Below are 20,733 nucleotides of genomic sequence, written 5' to 3'. Positions count from 1 at the left end.
CTGATCCTGGGAGGAGAAACATATGACTCATGGAATGAATCTTATTGAGAAATCTTGTCAGGCTTCTACATGTTGTAGAAAAATCCAACACTGAGACAATGGCAGTCTTGGTACCTCTAAATGATATATTGAGAGGGGCAGCGCCCTCCCACCATCACTAAACACCACCTCCCCAGCTTTAATAGCAGGAGATTAGCAGTGACTGTCCTAATGAGAGGGCATACTCTGCCTCCAACTCTTCACACCACAAGCCAAGCAATATCTGCTGATGGGGAATGCTGCCAGACACCACCCTGAACCCCTCAAATTCTGATAACTCAAGGTGTTATGCATAAATGGGGACTGTGTCCCTTCCTTTCTATAATTTGTGCACCTCTTGGTCACCACTGGGAATGGAGGGTTAATTACAATGGGAAGTTTTATTTTTCTCTGACTCCTCTCCTGGGATATTGGGGGGTTATCTTTGTCCCACGCCCTCCCTGTCATATCGTCATCCTCTGAGAGATGCTCACAGAGCTCCCATTAGTTTATTCATATTTTCTAGCTGAACATCCTGTTTCTTTCTCAGTTCCCATGATCCCACATGTCACATGCTAAACAATGACATCCCCCTGGACCACTGGGTGTTTGTGCATGTGTCTGTGTATATGTGCTGTGTGTGTAATGTGCAATTCATATTGCTGTGGAAAGCAAACTAAATGTGTCCTCAGTGTGTATGTGTGTAGCATGTACCATATATATGGTATACACAGCTTTTTATTTTTATTTTGCAGAGCTCATCATAGATGATGCTCTCGTTATGAAGTGTCTTGACAACGTACGCACACGCACACACGCTCTTTCTCACTCTCTCTCGCTCTCTATCTAAGTTCTGGCCAATCTGTGAACTCCTGACCAACTCCTTACATCTCACCAGTTGCTGAGGTTAACTTTTTTTTTTATAAAGTTTAAGCCGTATTTGACCCGTAAGTGGAATTTGGTGATGTGCCTCTCTATGGAAGAAAATTTTCTCTAAAGATATGTGCTCATGTTGCATATATATTTAAATTACAGTATCCTTGAGCTCCCTTGGGGAGGAATATCATTTGCAGGTAGTAGAGGGGGGAGCTGATAGGTCTTGTATTCCCCATGAAAAAAAGTGATAACGAATACAACACAGGTTGTAGGAGGTGTAGGTTTGGGATCTCATGGCTCACTTATTAAACAATGTGGATGTAATATTAGGTATACACCATTCAATTTCCTGTCAGATCGACGGGTCGAACCAATCATTTCCGACATGTCTTATCAACTCCCAATTGATAACAGGATACATTTTGTGCAGTACTGATTTGAAAATCTATTCCATTAACAATTATAAGCAGATCTGACATAAAAAATTATCGGTTCAATCTGTTGATCTGACAGCAAATTGAATGGTGTGTACCTAGCCTAATGTATAGAGAGTTAGGTAGCAATGAAGAGAACTGAGACTTAATATTTGTACAAATAAGAGTCCAGTCAGTCTGCAAGTCTCCAGGGCAGATGCTTTTTTCTTTCCCAAACACACAGAAGGATCAGACAGGTTCAGCAGCCACTGTCATCATAGCGTCTGGGAGACCTGAATCGTGGGAGCACAGCAGGACTGTCGGCACTCTCTCTGCAGGTGAAGTGTGTGGGTGGTGTATTGTCCTGATCCCCTCTTCCCCCCCCACTATGATAATTATATAATGGACCCCGTGTAAGGGAACACAAGCCTGACTTATCCTACAGAGGATTCATGGCCCGCATTGGCCCTTTCTCTGTTCTCACTGCTCCTGGCTGCAGCATCACCTGTAACCATGGCAACCAACCGAGCTCACACATCTTATTACGAATAATTCTCTGATTGGGGGGGGGGGGGGGGCAGCATTGCGGCGTGGGAACCTGCAACGTTTACATGTCTGTTAACAGCATGGTTATGTGTTCTGGGCTCCGCCCCCTATCATCACTGCACTTGTCTTATGTAAGATGCAAAATTTATTTTTCAAACAATATACGTTGACATACAAACAGAAAATACTCAGTATAATTTATACATGCATATACAGTCAGCCTACATTAGCAAAATGTATACATTGGTTTACAGTCCGAACATATTGAAAGTATGTATGCATGGAAATACAGTCAGCAGATGCTGAAAGTAAGTTATACATCCATAAACATCAGCCTCCATATCAAACATGCAGATGTGGACAAATTTGTTGGGTCTTCTTACAGCTCATTAACCACTTAAGTACCAGTGGTCTCTGCCCCCTAAAGAACCAGAGACCGCTGGTACAAGAAACAGTGGAAAATGGACGAATCACCGTCACCGCTGCATGTCGGGAACCTGGGCCACCCACTCTGCCGTCTCTATGATGGCAGAGTTCCTGTGAGCCGGTCTGGAGCCGCTTTCATTGGTTCCTGACCCTGCCTATCAATGTAAGCCAATGGGAGCCTCTTATGTTGATATGTCAGGAGCTGCTTTCATTGGCTCCTGACCCTGCCTATTAATGTAAGCCAATGGGAGCTGCTTACGTTGATAGACAGGGTCGGGAGCCAATGAAATCGTTACACTGTTATAGAGACGGCAGAGCGAGTGAGCTGCGGCGGGGAGACAGCGGCGAGATTGTCAGGAGCGACGAAAGCGTTGAACGTGCGACGACGGATTGAAATCTACACCCTGGCAGCCAGGTAGCCAGCAAAACAAGGCGTAGATTTCAATCACTAAGGTCCTTAAGTAGTTAAAAAAAGAGTGTTATGTTTATATCATAATAGGTTAGGCATATTTTTGGCACCCACAGAAAAGGTCATAAGGGCTCATTCACACTATGGGCTTAATTCACCAAACCATGATAACTCAAATACCACACCTTATCAAAGATATCACACCTTATCAAAGTTAACACGCCTTATCAGAGTAACATAGAGAACGCTACAAACCCACAGGGGCTCAGGGCAGGACGAGTGCCTTTGCCAATTAGCAGGCATAAGTTCGTAGCGCTCGCTATGCTACTCTGATAAGGTGCGATATATTTGATAAGGTGTGATATTTTAGTTATCACGGTTTAGTGAATCAAGCCCTATGTGCATTGCAGTCAATTTTGATGCACTGCACATAGTGTGCGATGGACATTCATTTTTAACATTCACAGTACAGCAGTGCATTGCTGAGTAGTGTATTTCAATGCAGGGAAGTGATTAGATCACACTATGCATGCGCAGTGCATACTAATAATAGTCTATGGGCACATAGTAACGCATGCTACATGTGTTTCAGCGCATGGATCATGCAGATAAGCCCAACTGAATCAGCTGGTTTCCTTACCCTCCACGTCACTTACCCTGGAAAAAGAAACCACAGTGGTTTGACAATGTAGTTAAACAGGTGGAAATGCATGGAAACGCACGATTAATTGCACAAAAACTCACTGATAAATGCATGCATTTTTACTTTACATTTTAATGCACTTCAAACGCATTTACTAGTGAGAATGAACCCCAAATAGCTGGATTAAGCTCGATTCACTCTCAACTATTTAAAAAAATCAATAAAAAAAATTCTCATGGCGTCCTCTTCTCCTTCTCCGTTTGCCCTGGAAAGTCCTCCGTGCCGGGGCCAGCTGCCAGATTTTTCAAATATTACAATCCATAAGAAAAATTGATTGTAATCCTAAAACTGTAAAACAAATTTAAAAAATTGTATGGTGTTTGGCCACCTTTGACCTGATGGTCTTTTGAGAGATTGTAATTGGTTAGGTGTATGTTTATTTACTGATTTGTACTGTCCTTGCCTCTTCTGCATGCAAAACTGACTCCTGAAAACATCTACACAATCCTTCATGCTTCTCTACCCTGTAATAAATATATGTGATCTCCATGCATGTTTGAAGTAAGGGTAGTAACACACTAGACAGAATCGCATATGTGTTTTCCTCTATGTGCTATGGGAAAAACTCATGCGATTCTGCCTAGTGTGTTGCTTACCTAAAAGTCATTGGGTTGTCTGATGAGGCCCAACTGACCAGTGTTCTAAGGTTCTCTTCTAGTAGGTGGTGGCTGCAGGGCAGTCCCTAATTAAAAACTAGAATGCTTGTGTAGGCTGTCTGAGGACGTGTATGCAGGATGTAGTCCCATCTTATGTGTTCGTATGGATGAAGTCGCATGTCTCTCCAGGCAGAAAAAGAAACAGTCAGAGGAGAGCAGTTGCTATGGGTTATAGCACTTTGCACTATCCATGCTTTTGGGATGTGAGGTTTAATAGATGTTCTTGGAGTTCAAATATTGAGGCAGGTGGTGTAGGCTGTGTGCATGGCGTGGAGGGCTGGGTGATGATAGTTTTGTTTAGATGTCTTTTTCTTGAGGTTTATGAGCTTCTAGCAGCTGACATATTTGATGGATGTGACATTCACTTGCTTTGTTCATAACTACATGTATGGGATAATAACCAGGGATAGCTACAACTCAGCAGGACATGCTGGGATTGTCCGTTCACATCTGGCTATGCAGAGATTTTCAAAACCTGCAAAAGATTCTTCATAAATGTATAGGTACTTGTGGCATGCTGGGACTTGTAGATCTAGGAAAGTTTTCATTGTCCTGCTGACTGGGTATGCTGAGACTTCTAGAAAGGTTGGCAAGGTTATGAGGCTTGTTGCTATGGAAAGACAAACTGGGGATCCTGGAACTTGTATTTGGGTAGAATCTGGCAGTGACCCATATCCCCATTCTCTCTTACATTTACTTTCCTATCTATCCTCCTCTCTTCCTCTCTACCCTGATCTCCACTCTCCCCATCTCTTATTTATTCTGTCTTGTTGCTCTCCTCTTTTTCCCTCTCTCCTCTGCACTCTACTCTCACCTCTTTTGTCTCTTTGCTCCACTGCTCACATCAGTCCTTACCTCCACTCTGTTCCTCCCATGCTGGGCTGTAACTGATCCCTATAGGAATATTTTCCTTCTTTCTTTCCTGACATCTAACCCTAACCCCCACACCCCCCATCATGTTATCCCTTTCCTGACAACTAGTTCCCCCCCACCCAAATGTCAACCCATTGAAGACGTCCAACCCTAATCTCTCTCCTTAAGCCTTAAAGTTTCATGTTCAATACTTACCTGGGGTTTCCTTAAAGAGACTCTGTAACAAATTTTTCATCCTTTCTTCTATCCTATAGGTCCCTATGCCTGTTCTAATGTGGTCTTTCCTACTTGCACATTGGCTGTGTTATCTCTGTTATATGATCTAATCTTCTCTCATCTGTCGGGTCTGGCTGGAATGTGCTGTGCTGTTTGTGATTGGTTAGAAGCTATACACACCCTCTCTAGGCCCCCTGCAAGCCCTGTTTGACTCACACACTCTGCTTACTTGAGCCTATCACAAGCTTTTAGCAGCCATGTCTTTTGTTTGTAAACACTGCCTAAAACTGGTAATTACAAGCCAGGTTTGTAGCAGAGAGTGGCAGAAACAGCACAGAGTGGCCCAGGAGAACATAATGAATAGAATGGTATTCTTTTTTTATTGTAAGAATTTTAGAGTACAGATTCTCTTTAAAGAGGAACTGTCGTGAAAATCTTAAAGTTTAAAACACATACAAAAAAGAAGTACATCTCTTCCTGAGTAAAATGAGCCATAGGTGACTTCTCTCCTATGTTGCCGTCACTTACAGTAGGTAGTAGAAATCTGACAGAAGCGACAGGTTTTGGGCTAGTCCATCTCTCCATAGGGGATTCTCAGCATGGCCTTTACCCTCTATAATAAAACCCAAGTGTCTCTGCATCCTATGTCCCTGTGTGTGTGTTTTGTAGCACTGCGCATGGGCAGGGAGGGACGCAGAGACACCGTGTGTGTGTGAGTGCGTGGCGGGGGCGCTTCAGGTGGACGGGCGCATGGAAACAGACTCAGCCCGTTTTTTAAACGGGCTAAGGTCACTAGTTCTTTATATAAAGACATTCCCTGAAAAAACTTTATACAAAGATGCTGGCCAGCCTCCCTGATCACTGCACACTATTTTGGTAGTTGGACGGAGCAACTGCCATTCACTAAGTGCTTTTAAAAATAAAGAGAACCCCCCTATGAGAAGATGGACTAGTCCAAAATCTGTCGGTAATTTCAGATTTCTACTACCTACTGTAAGTGACAGCAACATAGGAGAAAAGTAATTTATGGCTCATTTTACTCAGGAAGAAATGTACTTCTTATTTGTATGTGGTTTAAATTTTAAGATTTTTGCGACGGTTCCTCTTAAAGCCCCATTAGGGCTACTCGCCCCTAGCCGTCTCCCTGGGTGACTCCTGTCACGAGACGTGCTCCATCGCGCATGTGCGGCCTGTCCAGGCACGATCCACCGCCGTGCTCCTGGGAATGATTTGTGCGATTGCTCCCAGGGACAGGAGCGCACCTGGCCCGGGCTGCGCATGCGTGAAGGATCAAGTCTCGGCCAGGCTTTAGGGGACAAAGACCGTGAGGGACGAGCAGCCCTAACGGGGCTTAAGGAAGCCCTAGGTAATGGGCCTGAAAAATCAAATTTGAATCGAAAACGCGATTACCAAGATCACAATTTCGGAATCGTCAAAGTGGCGATTATTGCGATCACATCATTTTCACATGGGGGAAGTTTGAAGAAGCGTCTTCAAACTTCACCAAAGTCCTGTACCTTGCGGCCTGCAGCGTTGGACATACCTTCCGCACGAGTCCAACGCTGTTCGTCCTCTATCGCTGTCTGCCGGCTCTTGTGCTTGGCAAAACTGTGGGTTCCTGTATGTCACATGATATACAGGAAGTATTCCGTGCATTAGTGCCTGTAGTAGGTGAAGTGGATTGACGGGCATTGCTGGACCCTGCTGCATCTTGGAGGACAGAGGGGGCACAGAGAAAGAGACACAGAGAAGGCACAGAGAAAGAGAGAGAGACACATAGGGGGCACAGAGAGAGAGAGAGAGACACAGAGGGGGCACAGAGAGAGAGACACAGAGGGGGCACAGAGAGAGAGACACAGAGGGGGCACAGAGAGAGAGACACAGAGGGGGCACAGAGAGAGAGACACAGAGGGGGCACAGAGAGAGAGACACAGAGGGGGCACAGAGAGAGAGACACAGAGGGGGCACAGAGAGAGAGAGACACAGAGGGGGCACAGAGAGAGAGACACAGAGGGGGCACAGAGAGAGAGACACAGAGGGGGCACAGAGAGAGAGACACAGAGGGGGCACAGAGAGAGAGACACAGAGGGGGCACAGAGAGAGAGACGCAGAGGGGGCACAGAGAGAGAGACACAGAGGGGGCACAGAGAGAGAGACACAGGGGGGGCACAGAGAGAGAGACACGGGGGGCACAGAGAGAGAGACACAGGGGGGGCACAGAGAGAGAGACACAGAGGGGGCACAGAGAGAGAGACACAGAGGGGGCACAGAGAGAGAGACGCAGAGGGGGCACAGAGAGAGAGACGCAGAGGGGGCACAGAGAGAGAGACGCAGAGGGGGCACAGAGAGCGAGACGCAGAGGGGGCACAGAGAGCGAGACGCAGAGGGGGCACAGAGAGCGAGACGCAGAGGGGGCACAGAGAGCGAGACGCAGAGGGGGCACAGAGAGCGAGACGCAGAGGGGGCACAGAGAGCGAGACGCAGAGGGGGCACAGAGAGCGAGACGCAGAGGGGGCACAGAGAGCGAGACGCAGAGGGGGCACAGAGAGCGAGACGCAGAGGGGGCACAGAGAGCGAGACGCAGAGGGGGCACAGAGAGCGAGACGCAGAGGGGGCACAGAGAGCGAGACGCAGAGGGGGCACAGAGAGCGAGACGCAGAGGGGGCACAGAGAGCGCGAGACGCAGAGGGGGCACAGAGAGCGCGAGACGCAGAGGGGGCACAGAGAGCGCGAGACGCAGAGGGGGCACAGAGAGCGCGAGACGCAGAGGGGGCACAGAGAGCGCGAGACGCAGAGGGGGCACAGAGAGCGCGAGACGCAGAGGGGGCACAGAGAGCGCGAGACGCAGAGGGGGCACAGAGAGCGCGAGACGCAGAGGGGGCACAGAGAGCGCGAGACGCAGAGGGGGCACAGAGAGCGCGAGACGCAGAGGGGGCACAGAGAGCGCGAGACGCAGAGGGGGCACAGAGAGCGCGAGACGCAGAGGGGGCACAGAGAGCGCGAGACGCAGAGGGGGCACAGAGAGCGCGAGACGCAGAGGGGGCACAGAGAGCGCGAGACGCAGAGGGGGCACAGAGAGCGCGAGACGCAGAGGGGGCACAGAGCGCGAGACGCAGAGGGGGCACAGAGCGCGAGACGCAGAGGGGGCACAGAGAGCGCGAGACGCAGAGGGGGCACAGAGAGCGCGAGACGCAGAGGGGGCACAGAGAGCGCGAGACGCAGAGGGGGCACAGAGAGCGCGAGACGCAGAGGGGGCACAGAGAGAGCGAGACGCAGAGGGGGCACAGAGAGAGCGAGACGCAGAGGGGGCACAGAGAGAGCGAGACGCAGAGGGGGCACAGAGAGAGCGAGACGCAGAGGGGGCACAGAGAGAGCGAGACGCAGAGGGGGCACAGAGAGAGCGAGACGCAGAGGGGGCACAGAGAGAGCGAGACGCAGAGGGGGCACAGAGAGAGCGAGACGCAGAGGGGGCACAGAGAGAGCGAGACGCAGAGGGGGCACAGAGAGAGCGAGACGCAGAGGGGGCACAGAGAGAGCGAGACGCAGAGGGGGCACAGAGAGAGCGAGACGCAGAGGGGGCACAGAGAGAGCGAGACGCAGAGGGGGCACAGAGAGAGCGAGACGCAGAGGGGGCACAGAGAGAGCGAGACGCAGAGGGGGCACAGAGAGAGCGAGACGCAGAGGGGGCACAGAGAGAGCGAGACGCACGCAGAGAGAGAGACACAGAGGGGGCACAGAGAGAGAGAGAGAGAGAGAGAGACACAGAGGGGGCACAGAGAGAGAGAGAGAGAGAGACACAGAGGGGGCACAGAGAGAGAGAGAGAGAGAGACACAGAGGGGGCACAGAGAGAGAGAGAGAGAGACGCAGAGGGGGGCACAGAGAGAGAGAGAGACGCAGAGGGGGCACAGAGAGAGGGGGCACAGAGAGAGAGGGGGCACAGAGAGACAGAGAGACGCAGAGGGGGCACAGAGAGACAGAGAGACGCAGAGGGGGCACAGAGAGACAGAGAGACGCAGAGGGGGCACAGAGAGACAGAGAGACGCAGAGGGGGCACAGAGAGACAGAGAGACGCAGAGGGGGCACAGAGAGACAGAGAGACGCAGAGGGGGCACAGAGAGACAGAGAGACGCAGAGGGGGCACAGAGAGACGCATAGGGGGCACAGAGAGACAGAGAGACGCAGAGGGGGCACAGAGAGACGCATAGGGGGCACAGAGAGACAGAGAGACGCAGAGGGGGCACAGAGAGACAGAGAGACGCAGAGGGGGCACAGAGAGACGCAGAGGGGGCACAGAGAGACGCAGAGGGGGCGCAGAGAGAGAGAGAGAGAGACGCAGAGGGGGCACAGAGAGAGAGAGACCACTAGTGCTAGGGGCACTTTATTTATTCACCCAGGTCTCTCTCCCTCTATATCTGCTAAAAAATTCATTTCTCACACAGCTCACAAATATATTTCACCTTGTCACTCACAGCATGCAGGAGACATGAGGAGAAATAGGCTGATCTGAGGTGGTAACAGGTAACTAAATGAGCTGGAATATAACTAGCTATAACACTAGTCTGGTTGCCTGCTTGTGATGATTCACTCCAGGCTGCATTCACTTTACAAGCTGCTGAGAGGGGCAAACCACTGTTTACAATTAGCATTATTAGTATCTTTATCAGTCAAGAGAGGCAAAGATAATAAACACACATTGCTAGAATCTTTAACCCCTTACCACCATATCAATAAGATTCTTTCAGCAAGGTGATAATTAAACTATAAACTGAGGAGTTGATAGCAACTCCCCTGTGCAGAGACATGGTCTAGCCCTCTGGGAGCCGTCAGTATTTAGATACATTTTGTATCCAAAACTGACGCCAAAACTGACGGAGGATTTTACAGCTGAGCTGTGTGAGGAATCAAATTGCTCCTAGTACTTGTCCTAATGTGTGCTACAACATACAGCATTTCAAAATAAATGCATACATCGTTAATATTCCTTTAACCACTTGCCGACCAGTGGATTTCGGTCTGATCTGTGCTGCGTAGGCTCTCCAGCCCGCAGCACAGATCAGGTTTTAGCCAGGGCGATCAGACTTACCCCCTTTTTTCCCCACTAGGGGGATGTCCTGCTGGGGGGATCTGATCGCCGCCGGCTCTCTGCGCTTTGCGGTGGGGCTCTTCAAAGCCTCCCTCCGCAGCGTTTTCGGCGCTCCGTCCCTCTCCCTCCCTCTCTGAACTGCTATTGTAGGATAGGCTTCAGCCTATCAAATGACGGCGATCCCCGGCCAATCAGGCCGGGGATCGCCGATCTGCCTTACGGCGCTGCTGCGCAGCAGCGCCGTATGATGTAAACAGCAGGGATTTCTTCCCCGCGTGTTTACATTTTGACGGCGAGCCGCGATCGGCAGCTCTCCGGCTGTTCACGGAGACAGCCTCCGTGAACGGACTTTGAAAGGCCTTGGAAACCCGCAGACGACCAGTTTACGACAATCGGCGTTAGCTGGTCGTCAAGAGGTTAAGCACAGGCAACGCGTTTCGCAGGTCTGAGCCCGCTTCCTCAGGCCAATACAAGTGCCAAATGACTGAAAATTTATGGTGACGGGAGCCTCCCTTCACCATATGTTTTCAGTCATTTGGCACTTGTATTGGCCTGAGGAAGTGGGCTCAGAGGGAAGCTACCTCATGGTATTTATCATTTTTAATCTGTTTTATAACTCCCAGGGCGCCTCTTTCCCCCATTTGTGCTAAGTATACCCCCCTATTCTTGTGATCCGAGGGGGTGGAAACAGGCCACCGTTGGTTCCCGCCACGGTGGACATCTGTTTCTCTTGTTTCTAAGAGAGCGACCACATCCAGGTCCTGGCTAGGACCACCCCGAGTGGAGTCAAGTTTGTCTCCACCTGATTCCTGTGGTCGGTTGCCCCTTGCAACCCTCCTTTGTAAGTAGCATTTCTATCACCATTTTTTTACCCATTGTCTCACACATATTGCACTACTGGGCTCCTGTTTTTGTGTCTCCTTTATCTTTTCCTTAGGGTGCAGAGCCACCCCGACTCGTATCTCGACTTTTCACCAACGGTTCATCAGGGGGATCTGTATGGCTTATATTGTGGTGAACCCCCTCCCACAAGAAACTCTGAGGACCATGGTCCTGGCAATTTCCTGTCTGTGAACCTCGTTGCATTGTGGGAAATAGCTGTTTACAGCTGTTTCCAATGGCCAAAAAAGCAAGCAGCAGGCACATCACCTTCCAGCAGTAAAAATGTCACCATGTGGTAAATGTCAGAATGTAACTCAGGGATTTAAAAGATTTTACAATGGGCAAACACTGACTAAATCATTTATACATAATTATTGTAAAAATGAAGCACTTTTTTTTTTTTTACATTATTTTCACTGGAGTTCTTCTTTAAGATTAGTCCCTTCCTGAATCCTAACCCTTATCACCTCCTCTTAAAGTTAACCCTTTAACTTAAACCCAGATAAAACACCCTTTCAGATGCCTAATCCAAATTTAAAAAATGAACTTTCTCCAACCCCTTTCCCTAACGCTTAGAGGACAACTGAAGTGAGCGGGTTATGAAGGCTGCCATGTGTATTTCCTTTTAAGCAATACTAGTTGTCTGGCAGCCCATCTGAACCTCTGTCTCTAATACTTTTAGCCATAGACCCTGAACAAGCATGTCGCAGATCAGATGTTTCTGACATTACTGTCTGATCTGACAGGGTTAGCTGCATGTTTTTTTTTTTTGTGTTATTCAGACACTTCTGTAGCCAAATAGATCAGTAGGACTGTCAGACAACTGGTATTGTTTAAAAGGAAATAAATATAGCAGAATCCATGTACTTCTTACTTCAGTTGTCCTGTAAAGGGGAACTGAAGTAAGAGGTATACGGAGGCTGCCATATTTATTTCCTTTTAATCAATACCAGTTGCCTGGCAGCCCTGCTGGTCTATTTCTCTGCATTAGTATCTGAATATTAACACCAGAAACAAGCATGCAGCTAGTCTTGTCAGATCTGACTGTAAAATCTGAAACACCTGATCTGCTGCATGCTTGTTCAGGGGCTATGGCTAATAGTATTATAGGCAGAGGATCAGCAGGGCTGCCAGGCAACTGGTATTGCTTAAAAGCAAATAAACATGGCAGCCTCCATATACCTCTTTTCAGTTCCCCTTTAAGGGCCTGTTTCCGTTTCCACTACACACGGATTCTGGATGCAGAAAAATTGACTCTAATGAATGCCTAAGGGCCTGTTTCCACTAAACGTGATTTTTCTAATGCAGTTTGCTGCATCATGCATTCGTTTTCCCATACAATGAAAACATTAGTGGGAACAGACCCATAGGCATTCATTGGAGTCAGTTTTTCTGCATCCAGAATCCGCGTGTAGTGGAAACCGTTCCCACTGTGCACGGCCTGCATCCTGTGAGATGCAATGCCAATGTTACGAGATGCATCCAAATCCCTTGGATGCATGCATTCCCTGTTTTTTGCTGCATGCTGGCCGATTCCCCCCCTTCCCGCATGATAATCAGATGGCAGCCTATTGATTTCAATAAGCTATGTTTTTCTGTCCAAATTCAAATACGGGAAAACACAGTGAATCGTGCTCTATAAATAAACAGGCCCTTACACTCCTAAATGAAGCTAAAACCTAACCTAATTCTCCTTTACATAGTTATTTGGGTTGAAAAAAGACACATATCCATCGAGTTTAACCAGAAAATAAAGTTTAGTTGTCTGCCTTGGCTTCAAATCCAAGCATGTAGATGCATTGTGAGCACATGCTCAGAATACATGAATAATAAAAGTAAACTTTGACCATCTTTCTGCTACCGTCTGTAGTCAGTATAAATGGAGACATCTCTCCAGTAACCTCAACTCCTACTACATGCCGTTTGGGGATATATTTAAGAATTATGTTAACTATAGTACCTTTATACAATTTACACCACAAAAATATATCCCCTCTTCTGTTTCCTCACACAAGAAGCTACTAAAATACTGTTGCATGTCGTAATTCTATCCCATCTCAACTACTACTCTGTGACCTACCAAACAGACTGGCGCCTCTCCAATTCCTACTGAACTCTGTCCTACCTCTCCTTCTGCTCCTGTACTCGATTCAGTGCAATGCTGTGGGCCGTCAATTTATGCGGCTCCTACCTAGCTCCCAACCCACTGAGATTTTCATCCGATCAATAATTTTATTTTTTTTTTTTGTAAACATTGGTCGAAATTTCCAAGGATCTGACATGCTGTGTGATAGATTTCTGGCAGATTCCTGAAGAGTGATCAAATCTGCTGGGAAATAAGAAAATGTGTATGACCTGCTTTAGGCCCCTTTTACACTAGCCGGTAATTCCTACATTGCGTTAGCCTAATTTGCTGCAAGGGGTCGCAAAAGCAATGAAAGTCTATAGTGACTTCACACTTATTGCGGTCCCTTGCATTGCGCTGGAAGTATCAGAACCGACGCAAGGACAACAGTGCTTTACCGCTAGTAACTGCGTTTAACGCGCGATGCTTGGGATAATGTAAGTCTATGGGCGATGCACATAGTGCATGCGCGGACCATCGGGAATCCCAGTGACGTGCTTCCTGCCCAGGAGAGAGTAAGTCACTGAGCGGGGCGGAGCTATTCTTATGACCCTGTCAGCGCACTCTGCTGCAGGGTGATATGTTTGTCATATTTTATGTTGCAGTGGAATGCAGCAGGAGCATCACATCCCCACCGCAAGGCAAAAAATGTATGTAAAACCTGCCTTACTCTTCTCTTGCTCCTTCTTATATCATTTTCAGTTACCCTTTGCTAATTTTCTCTATCTGCTCTGCCCTTTGAACTGTCCTCTCTGCTCTTCTCTGCTCTCCACGTAGCTGGCTTCTTTTTGAAAAGGAAAAGTTTGGGAAAGTTTTGGTGTTCTATAATTGTCTCTTGAGCAGTGAGGACAGAAAGATCCTCAGCATTGATCAGGTTCGGTGACTGGTTTAGTGGAATATGTTTTGTTCCTCGGTGGCGGCATTAGCGCAGTTCTCATTGCATTAGTGTTTGCTGTGCTGTAATGAGACTTATAATGCGGCCAGACTATTAATGTGATAGAGCTGTTGGAGGACATTGCTGAAGGACAATGTCTCTCTCATCTGTTCGGAGACTCTTCACATACCTCCCCATGATTTGGGAGCTCCCCACCCAGGCGGAGAGATCAGCCGCTGAATCCCTGCATTTTTTGGGGGATTGGGCCTTACTTGATTTTTAAGGCTCTGACTTGGGCAGGATGTCATATAGGTAATTAATAATGGTGGCTCACTTTTTCCATGTTAAAGTAGGGCATTCCTGAACATTATCTGTAGAAGTGTCTGCATTTTGTTTTCACAAACTTGGCGGCTACTTTTTGTGCAGGAAAAATGCATTCTTTTTGTTAATTTAAATCAGAATTTTGGTATTTTTCTTTTACTGCAATTTGTACCTCTGAGCAGACTTCCGCTTGGATGGAAGCTTGCTGGTCCTGTGATACAAGGGAAGCTTCCTTTGTCCCTTCATTAATTGGAGTAGCGACATAGCGTGTTCAAGTGTTGTGCGTGGGAACCTGCATTCTTTGGTATTGTGTGTTCTGAATTCATTGGTGTTTGTGTCATGTTTTTGTTGAGTTTATATTGTGCTTCCCTGCTTTTAAAACAATCTAATGATGGTCTGTTTTTATGAAGGCAGTATAGTGATGTCACTTCAAAACTACATATACTTCAGCATTTATCATTCAGGTTCAGGCACTTGTGGCATTCATAAACACACGTTACCCTTAAAGTACTAACAGAACAAGTTTATGTTTTTATTGGGAAGACCTAGCTTCCTATGTATGGTAATATGAGATTTTGTAAGGACTGGGATGGATTCTGGTTGGAGTGTAGGTTTTGCAGCACCAGATGGCTCCCTGTCTCTTGGATCACGTTGTGCAGTCCAGGATGTTTTTCTGTTCTCAGTTGAAAATGGTATGGTTAGTACTGGAGAACACTCTTTAACTTTGTTGGGAAGTAATGAATAACTCATTGTCACTTGGCTTGGTTTGGATAGGACATATTAGGTTACAGCACTTCTTGCCTCTGAGTTAATTGGGCTAGACACACTACTGGATGGCTCACTGTCTTCTTCGTTGAAAGTTTGATCGGACAGCACAGTATGGCTTTATGCTTCTTGTTTGGAATTAAATTACACAGCACAAGGTGGCTTCCTGTCTCTCATGTTGGAGGTAGGGTTTAGGCAGTTGTGCATGACTCCTTGTGTATTGGGTCAGATATTGGGTTGTTAAAAACCAAATGGCCTCCCCTCTGGCTAGAGGTTGTTTTGAACAGTTCTGTAGAGCTCCGTGTCTCTTGGGTCAGATGTTGGGCAGTTCTGGATGTATTGCTATGAATAGGGTCAGAGGTTGATCTAGGTGGTACCAGATGGCTCCATGTTTTTTGGGTTAAAGGTTGGGCAATACTGGATGACACCTACTTCTTTCATGGGCTTGGGTTTGAAATTGGTCTGGGCAGTACCAAGATGCCTCTGAGTGTCTTGGGTCTGAGGTTGGGTTTTACAAAGAAAACAGTTCCCTGTCTTTCAGCTGGAGGTTGGACTGGACAGCACTATAGATGTTCCCTGTCTTTCTTGGATCTGGAGTTTGGATATGAGGTACCGGAGAGCTTCCTGTCTTTAGGGTGGGAGGGTTGGGTAGGGCAAAGAAAAGCATATTTTTGCTTTGTATAAATAGTTGTTTATTCTTCACACCTTACCTGCGCCTACTAATAATTACACTCTTTAATTGCCATGCTGCCAGTTCCGGCTCTCCACCTAGCGCCAGTAATGACCTCCGAAGCTGAATTATTAGTCTTGTAAACTTGCAAAGCTTGTGTTATGATGTGATACGCAGAACTGAGCATTTTTGTGCCTCACTCTATACTACACTTCTACATTTCAGGCTGGTGCAGTTGTTAGGACTATTATGTGGCTGGCACACACTGCATTGGCTTATGACTCCGGATTGGCAGCCAAAATTATTAGACTGGATCAGTGCCAAAATATCCAACATCTACTCCCGGAGGCGTGCAGAGTCTGTGCTGCATGTTGTCTATTCTCCCATGGGTGAAAATCTAATATGACACACAGAAAAATTCTAGACTTACCACAAGTGATACGAAAGAGTCTTGTGACATTTTGCTTGAGTGCATGTATACATAGCACTTTCAGCACGTGTGTTGTCCCATTACATAACATACATGGAAAGTCTGACTGTGACAGGGTATAGGGAATGAGAGCATCCCAGTATGGGTAGAAACAGGGCCAGGAATTATGGCTGGAGATCTCCATGGAACAGAAGTAAGTGGTTGCTTCTGATTCAGAGATGGAAATACAGTGAGCCAATAACCAGAACAGGGAGATGAGAATTTTGGGTAGTTCTGTGCATCGAATTTTTGCATTTAAAGGGTAGGTCCGATCACAATAAAAATCCACTTACCTCTGGCTTCCTCCAGCCCCTTGCAGCTGTCCTGTACCCTCGCTGCAGCTCCAGTGGCACCCGGTCCCCTCTGGTGTAGATGCCGACCTTGCCTGCACTGGCGTCATCCGGACTGTACTGCGCAGGCGCAGAACTACTGCACCTGCATAGTACAGTCCGGATGATGTCAGCGCGAATCTGAGAGCAGCTTGCGCAGGCACAGTGGGCATCTTGCACCAGAGGGGACCCCAGTCCACCGGCGGGAAACAGAGCTACGGCGAGGGCACAGGACGGCTGACAGGCAGGGACAAACCCGGGATTTTCAAGGGGGGTGTTTCTGAAAGGTCTCCCTCAGCCACGCGCAATACAGTATAATATGGTAGGACTTCATGCTTGGTACACATAATGCAATTTCCCGTCGAAGTGACAGGATCTGACCATTATTTCCTAAATGTCCTATCTGCTCCCGATCGACAACGGTAGTGTTCTCCCCAGGCTCTTTTAGCCGGGTGCTCCACCCGAGTAGTTTTGGTGAGCACCCGGCTAGTTTTGGTGAGCACACTTCCTTCTCTGTTTAAAGCAGATTTGTGCAGAAAAGCGCCGGCTCTGCATTCTTTCATCTCGCCCCACCCAGCTACTTTTTCATGCCACCCAGCTGGAAAAAATTTCTGGGGAGAACATTGAACGGGATAGATCAGGAGCAGTTTGGATACAAATTAATGAGGACAGACAGCATTGGTAATGAAGGGGAAAGTGAAGCATTCACACAGCAGTGGCACAGGGCTGTGCTCTTACCTGACTCTGTTAAGTTCCCCAGAGCTGCTCCATACTCAGTACACACGCTGCTGCTCCGTGCTCTGTACACGCGCTGCTGCTCCATCCAAAGTCAACTGTAGCAGGGTAAGAAAGGGGGCAGTGCTGTGAGCTGTAGGATACCTGCAAATATTCTGGTGTCTAAACGTGTGCCTGTCCTCAGACACTGTACCGGCCCTGGTCTGAGAGGGGATTCTGGGCAGCTGTAATCTCCCCTGCGTTTGCCTATGGGCAGGGGCTGGAGGAAGCCCCAGGTAAGTGGATTTTTTTTGTTATAGTGTTTGGATGTATCCTTTTAAGTTTTAATAAATTAATTTGTTTGCAGGGGATGGGGGTTTGGAAGGAAATGTTAATATAAATCAGTTCAGTAATTGGTTTTATCTAGTCTGCAGCAATACAGAGAGTTTTCCATCCAGCCTGTTAGTAGAAAAAGACTGGGCCACTTGGGATGTCTCACACACTAGCACACAAAGCTTTTACCCAGGTTGTGTTTAAGCAGAACTAAAATCAACACAGAAAACAAAATAGGGTACTTATCCGTTAGCCGGGCGCATCCGGCAGGTGGCGCTAATTACTATTCCCCCTCCAGGCCGACATGGATAGTAGGGAAAGATGTAACTCTGGTGGAGTTTTGTCGCCACCTAGAGGATGCGCCCGGCTAACGGATAAGTACCCAAAATAGCTTATAGCAAAGTAATTATAACATCAATGCTTAAAGCAGATCTCATCCAACAAATAAGATTCAGGGGTAAAAAAAATGCACTTACCACAACCCACAATGAAATCCAGACGTAACGTAGGTACCAGGACCTTCAGGAAGCTGGGTACTGCATTGCTGCAGAGGGCTGTCACCTCCAACAATGTTTGCAGGGAGGAGCCATAGACCAAGCTGCTCCTCATTATGCCTGTTCATTGTGTGTTTAAACTAGAGGGATATGGTGGCTGCCATATTTATTTCCTTTTAAACAATACCGGTTTGGCATCCTGCGGATCTCTTTGGCTGCAGTAGTGTCTGAATTACACACCTAAAATAAGCATGCAAGTAATCCAGTCAGACATATCTGATCTGCATGCTTGTTCAGGGTCTATGGCTAAGAGTAGTTGCATAGTTGGAATCTCCCATGTATCTCTTGTATTCATTTCTGAAGCCAGAGCGTGGAAATTAGTCTTTCAATAATTCTGCCAGTACCTACCGGAAGTACTCAAGTTCAGAGTGGCAGAGTGATTTGCCCTAGTAATTCAATCAATCAAATTATTTGGTCTAGAGTTGGACAGCTCAAGCACAAGGTTAGGGCCAGTATGACATCCAGGCAATCTGCATTGTTTAAAAAGAAATTAACGTGTCAGCCTCCATATCCCTCTCAGGTCAGGTGTACTTTAATAGCACAGTGTCAGCTTTCCCTTTTTGTCTAATTTCCCACTTCTACGTAATATCTTACATCTTAGTAAGGGGGCTTTTAGGACCATTGTAGTCCCTTACACACTCCAATGATTTCTGGGTCACCATGAGCTTGCTGGTTAGTCTGTGCCTCTCGGATTCACAAGCCCTACTCCATAGAGCCATATTAATCCATGCCATGCACTGATGAGGATCAAACAATCCGAAACAGTCTGTATGCATGTTGGATTATTATGTCTCTGTACAAATTAACAAGCTGACACATCATTGCATTCCAGCGGTTCTGGAGGTGTGTTTAGCTTCTAAGGGTACAATGGTTAATTTCCATATATTCAGCAGTGTTGCTCTGGGAGACCTCTCAAGCTCGCTCCAACCTGAATTATCGCAAATTCTTTCTGTTTTAGGAAAGCAAACTTTTCATTGTAAAATGAAAGACGTTTTGAATCCGGATACTATTTATTGGCTAAATTAAAAATTGAAGGTAGCCAGTAAATGGTATCCTCCTGATTCAAAATGTCTTGCTTTTACTGATGGCTAACATGGTACAATACTCTATTGCTACTATGAGGGACTACCTAAAGTCTCCAAAGTAGAGTCACGCATTTTACCCTTCTACTCCATATATTTGGTAAGATTGAATTAATAAAAAGTGTACTATTAGTGGGCACCTTAAGCAGCAACGTTTCCCCAGAAGAAAAACCATATAGCGCAGCAACTGTTCACCAGAAAGAACATGTAGTGCAGCAACGTTTCCCCAGAAAATACCTATAGTGCAGCAGCATTTCGCATAAAATACACATAATGTGCAGCGTTTCCCCAGAGAATACACAACGCATAGTGTTTCCCCAGAAAATTCTCCTTTCATGTCTGCTACTCCCTGATAGCGTCCTGGTGCTAGTTCTGCACCTGAAAAGAAGAAAATGTACTAACCTGGCAGACTCCTCTCTCAGCTTCCAGTGTTACTCCCCAATCAATCTTCATTGCAACAAGTCCGGCTGCAAAACTCCCACGCTGACAGGTAGGACTAAGGGAAAATGTTGCCCGAAGCCCAGCACTGGAGACACAAATAGACTCCAGTGCTGGGCTTCGGATGCCATTTTCCCATTGCCCGTAGCTTGAAACAGGTGAGCTGCAGCCGGTGAATTGGTGTGGTGTCCATTGGGAGACTGCAAGCCATTTCATGTCCTGGGGGGGGCACAATCCGATCCCGCATCAGTGGGCCGGAATAAATGGCCAAGTAGGCCGTAGTTTGCCCACCCTTAGTATAGCCCATTGGAGGACCTGGAAGGATGTTCTGGTTATTAAAATGAGCTTTATGGCCTACCAGTTGAGAGGAAACGAATTCAATCCTATTTCTAGTTGTTAATTATATTTTTCCTTTTTCCACCCCACACACCCACCAAATCCATAGGACTCTACAGTACAGTACATACCTATATCAAATTTAGGGATCAGAGTGACTTGCCCTCTCCTTCTTTCAAGTGAATCTTATCCTTCAACTGATCCCCTGTCCAAACACCGCCACAATTCATACCTTCCACCCATAGGAAACAAATGATGGACTATAGAATGCCTGGCAACTGACTTTAAAATATGTTGCTGATAGACAATATAACATTTATATTGCGTTTTTCTCCTGGTGGACTTAAAGCACTTGAGCTGCAGCCTCAAGGGCACGCTCGGTAGGCAGTGGCAGTGTTAGGGAGTCCAAGGACTCTTTACTGAATCGGTGCTGGCTTATTGAGCTGGAAGAGCAGAGATTTGAACCCCAGGTCATCTGTGTGAGATACTCCCTTAACGAGTAGACTATCTAGCCCAGGGATGGGCAAACAACGGCCCGCGAGCCGTATACGGCCTGCGGACCTCCTAAATCCGGCCCCTACGAAGCCCGCCAAAACCTGCAGCATGTTTATTTTTTAACTC

At 47.1% G+C, this 20,733-nt stretch overlaps 1 protein-coding gene across 2 annotated transcripts in view; it reads left to right on the top strand.

Annotated features, from left to right (window-relative positions):
* Nucleotides 1–15,796, top strand: part of LOC137561599 (pleckstrin homology domain-containing family A member 5-like) — a 39,976-nt gene extending 24,180 nt beyond the window's left edge. Inside the window, exon 4 of one of the 2 annotated variants that reach the window (XM_068272910.1) lies at nucleotides 15,729–15,796. In XM_068272910.1, coding sequence (XP_068129011.1) covers nucleotides 15,729–15,756 — 28 coding nt within the window. In that variant the 3' untranslated portion in view covers nucleotides 15,757–15,796. Of the gene's footprint in view, nucleotides 1–1,551; nucleotides 1,604–15,728 lie in introns of those variants that run through there. The other variant, XM_068272909.1, reaches the window with a different exon arrangement.
* Nucleotides 15,797–20,733: the final 4,937 nt, after the last annotated feature.

The sequence above is a fragment of the Hyperolius riggenbachi genome, chromosome 3 (genome assembly GCF_040937935.1).
Source record: "Hyperolius riggenbachi isolate aHypRig1 chromosome 3, aHypRig1.pri, whole genome shotgun sequence".
Classification (NCBI taxonomy): Eukaryota; Metazoa; Chordata; class Amphibia; order Anura; family Hyperoliidae; genus Hyperolius; species Hyperolius riggenbachi.
This window is presented reverse-complemented; position numbering and strand designations above follow the sequence as displayed.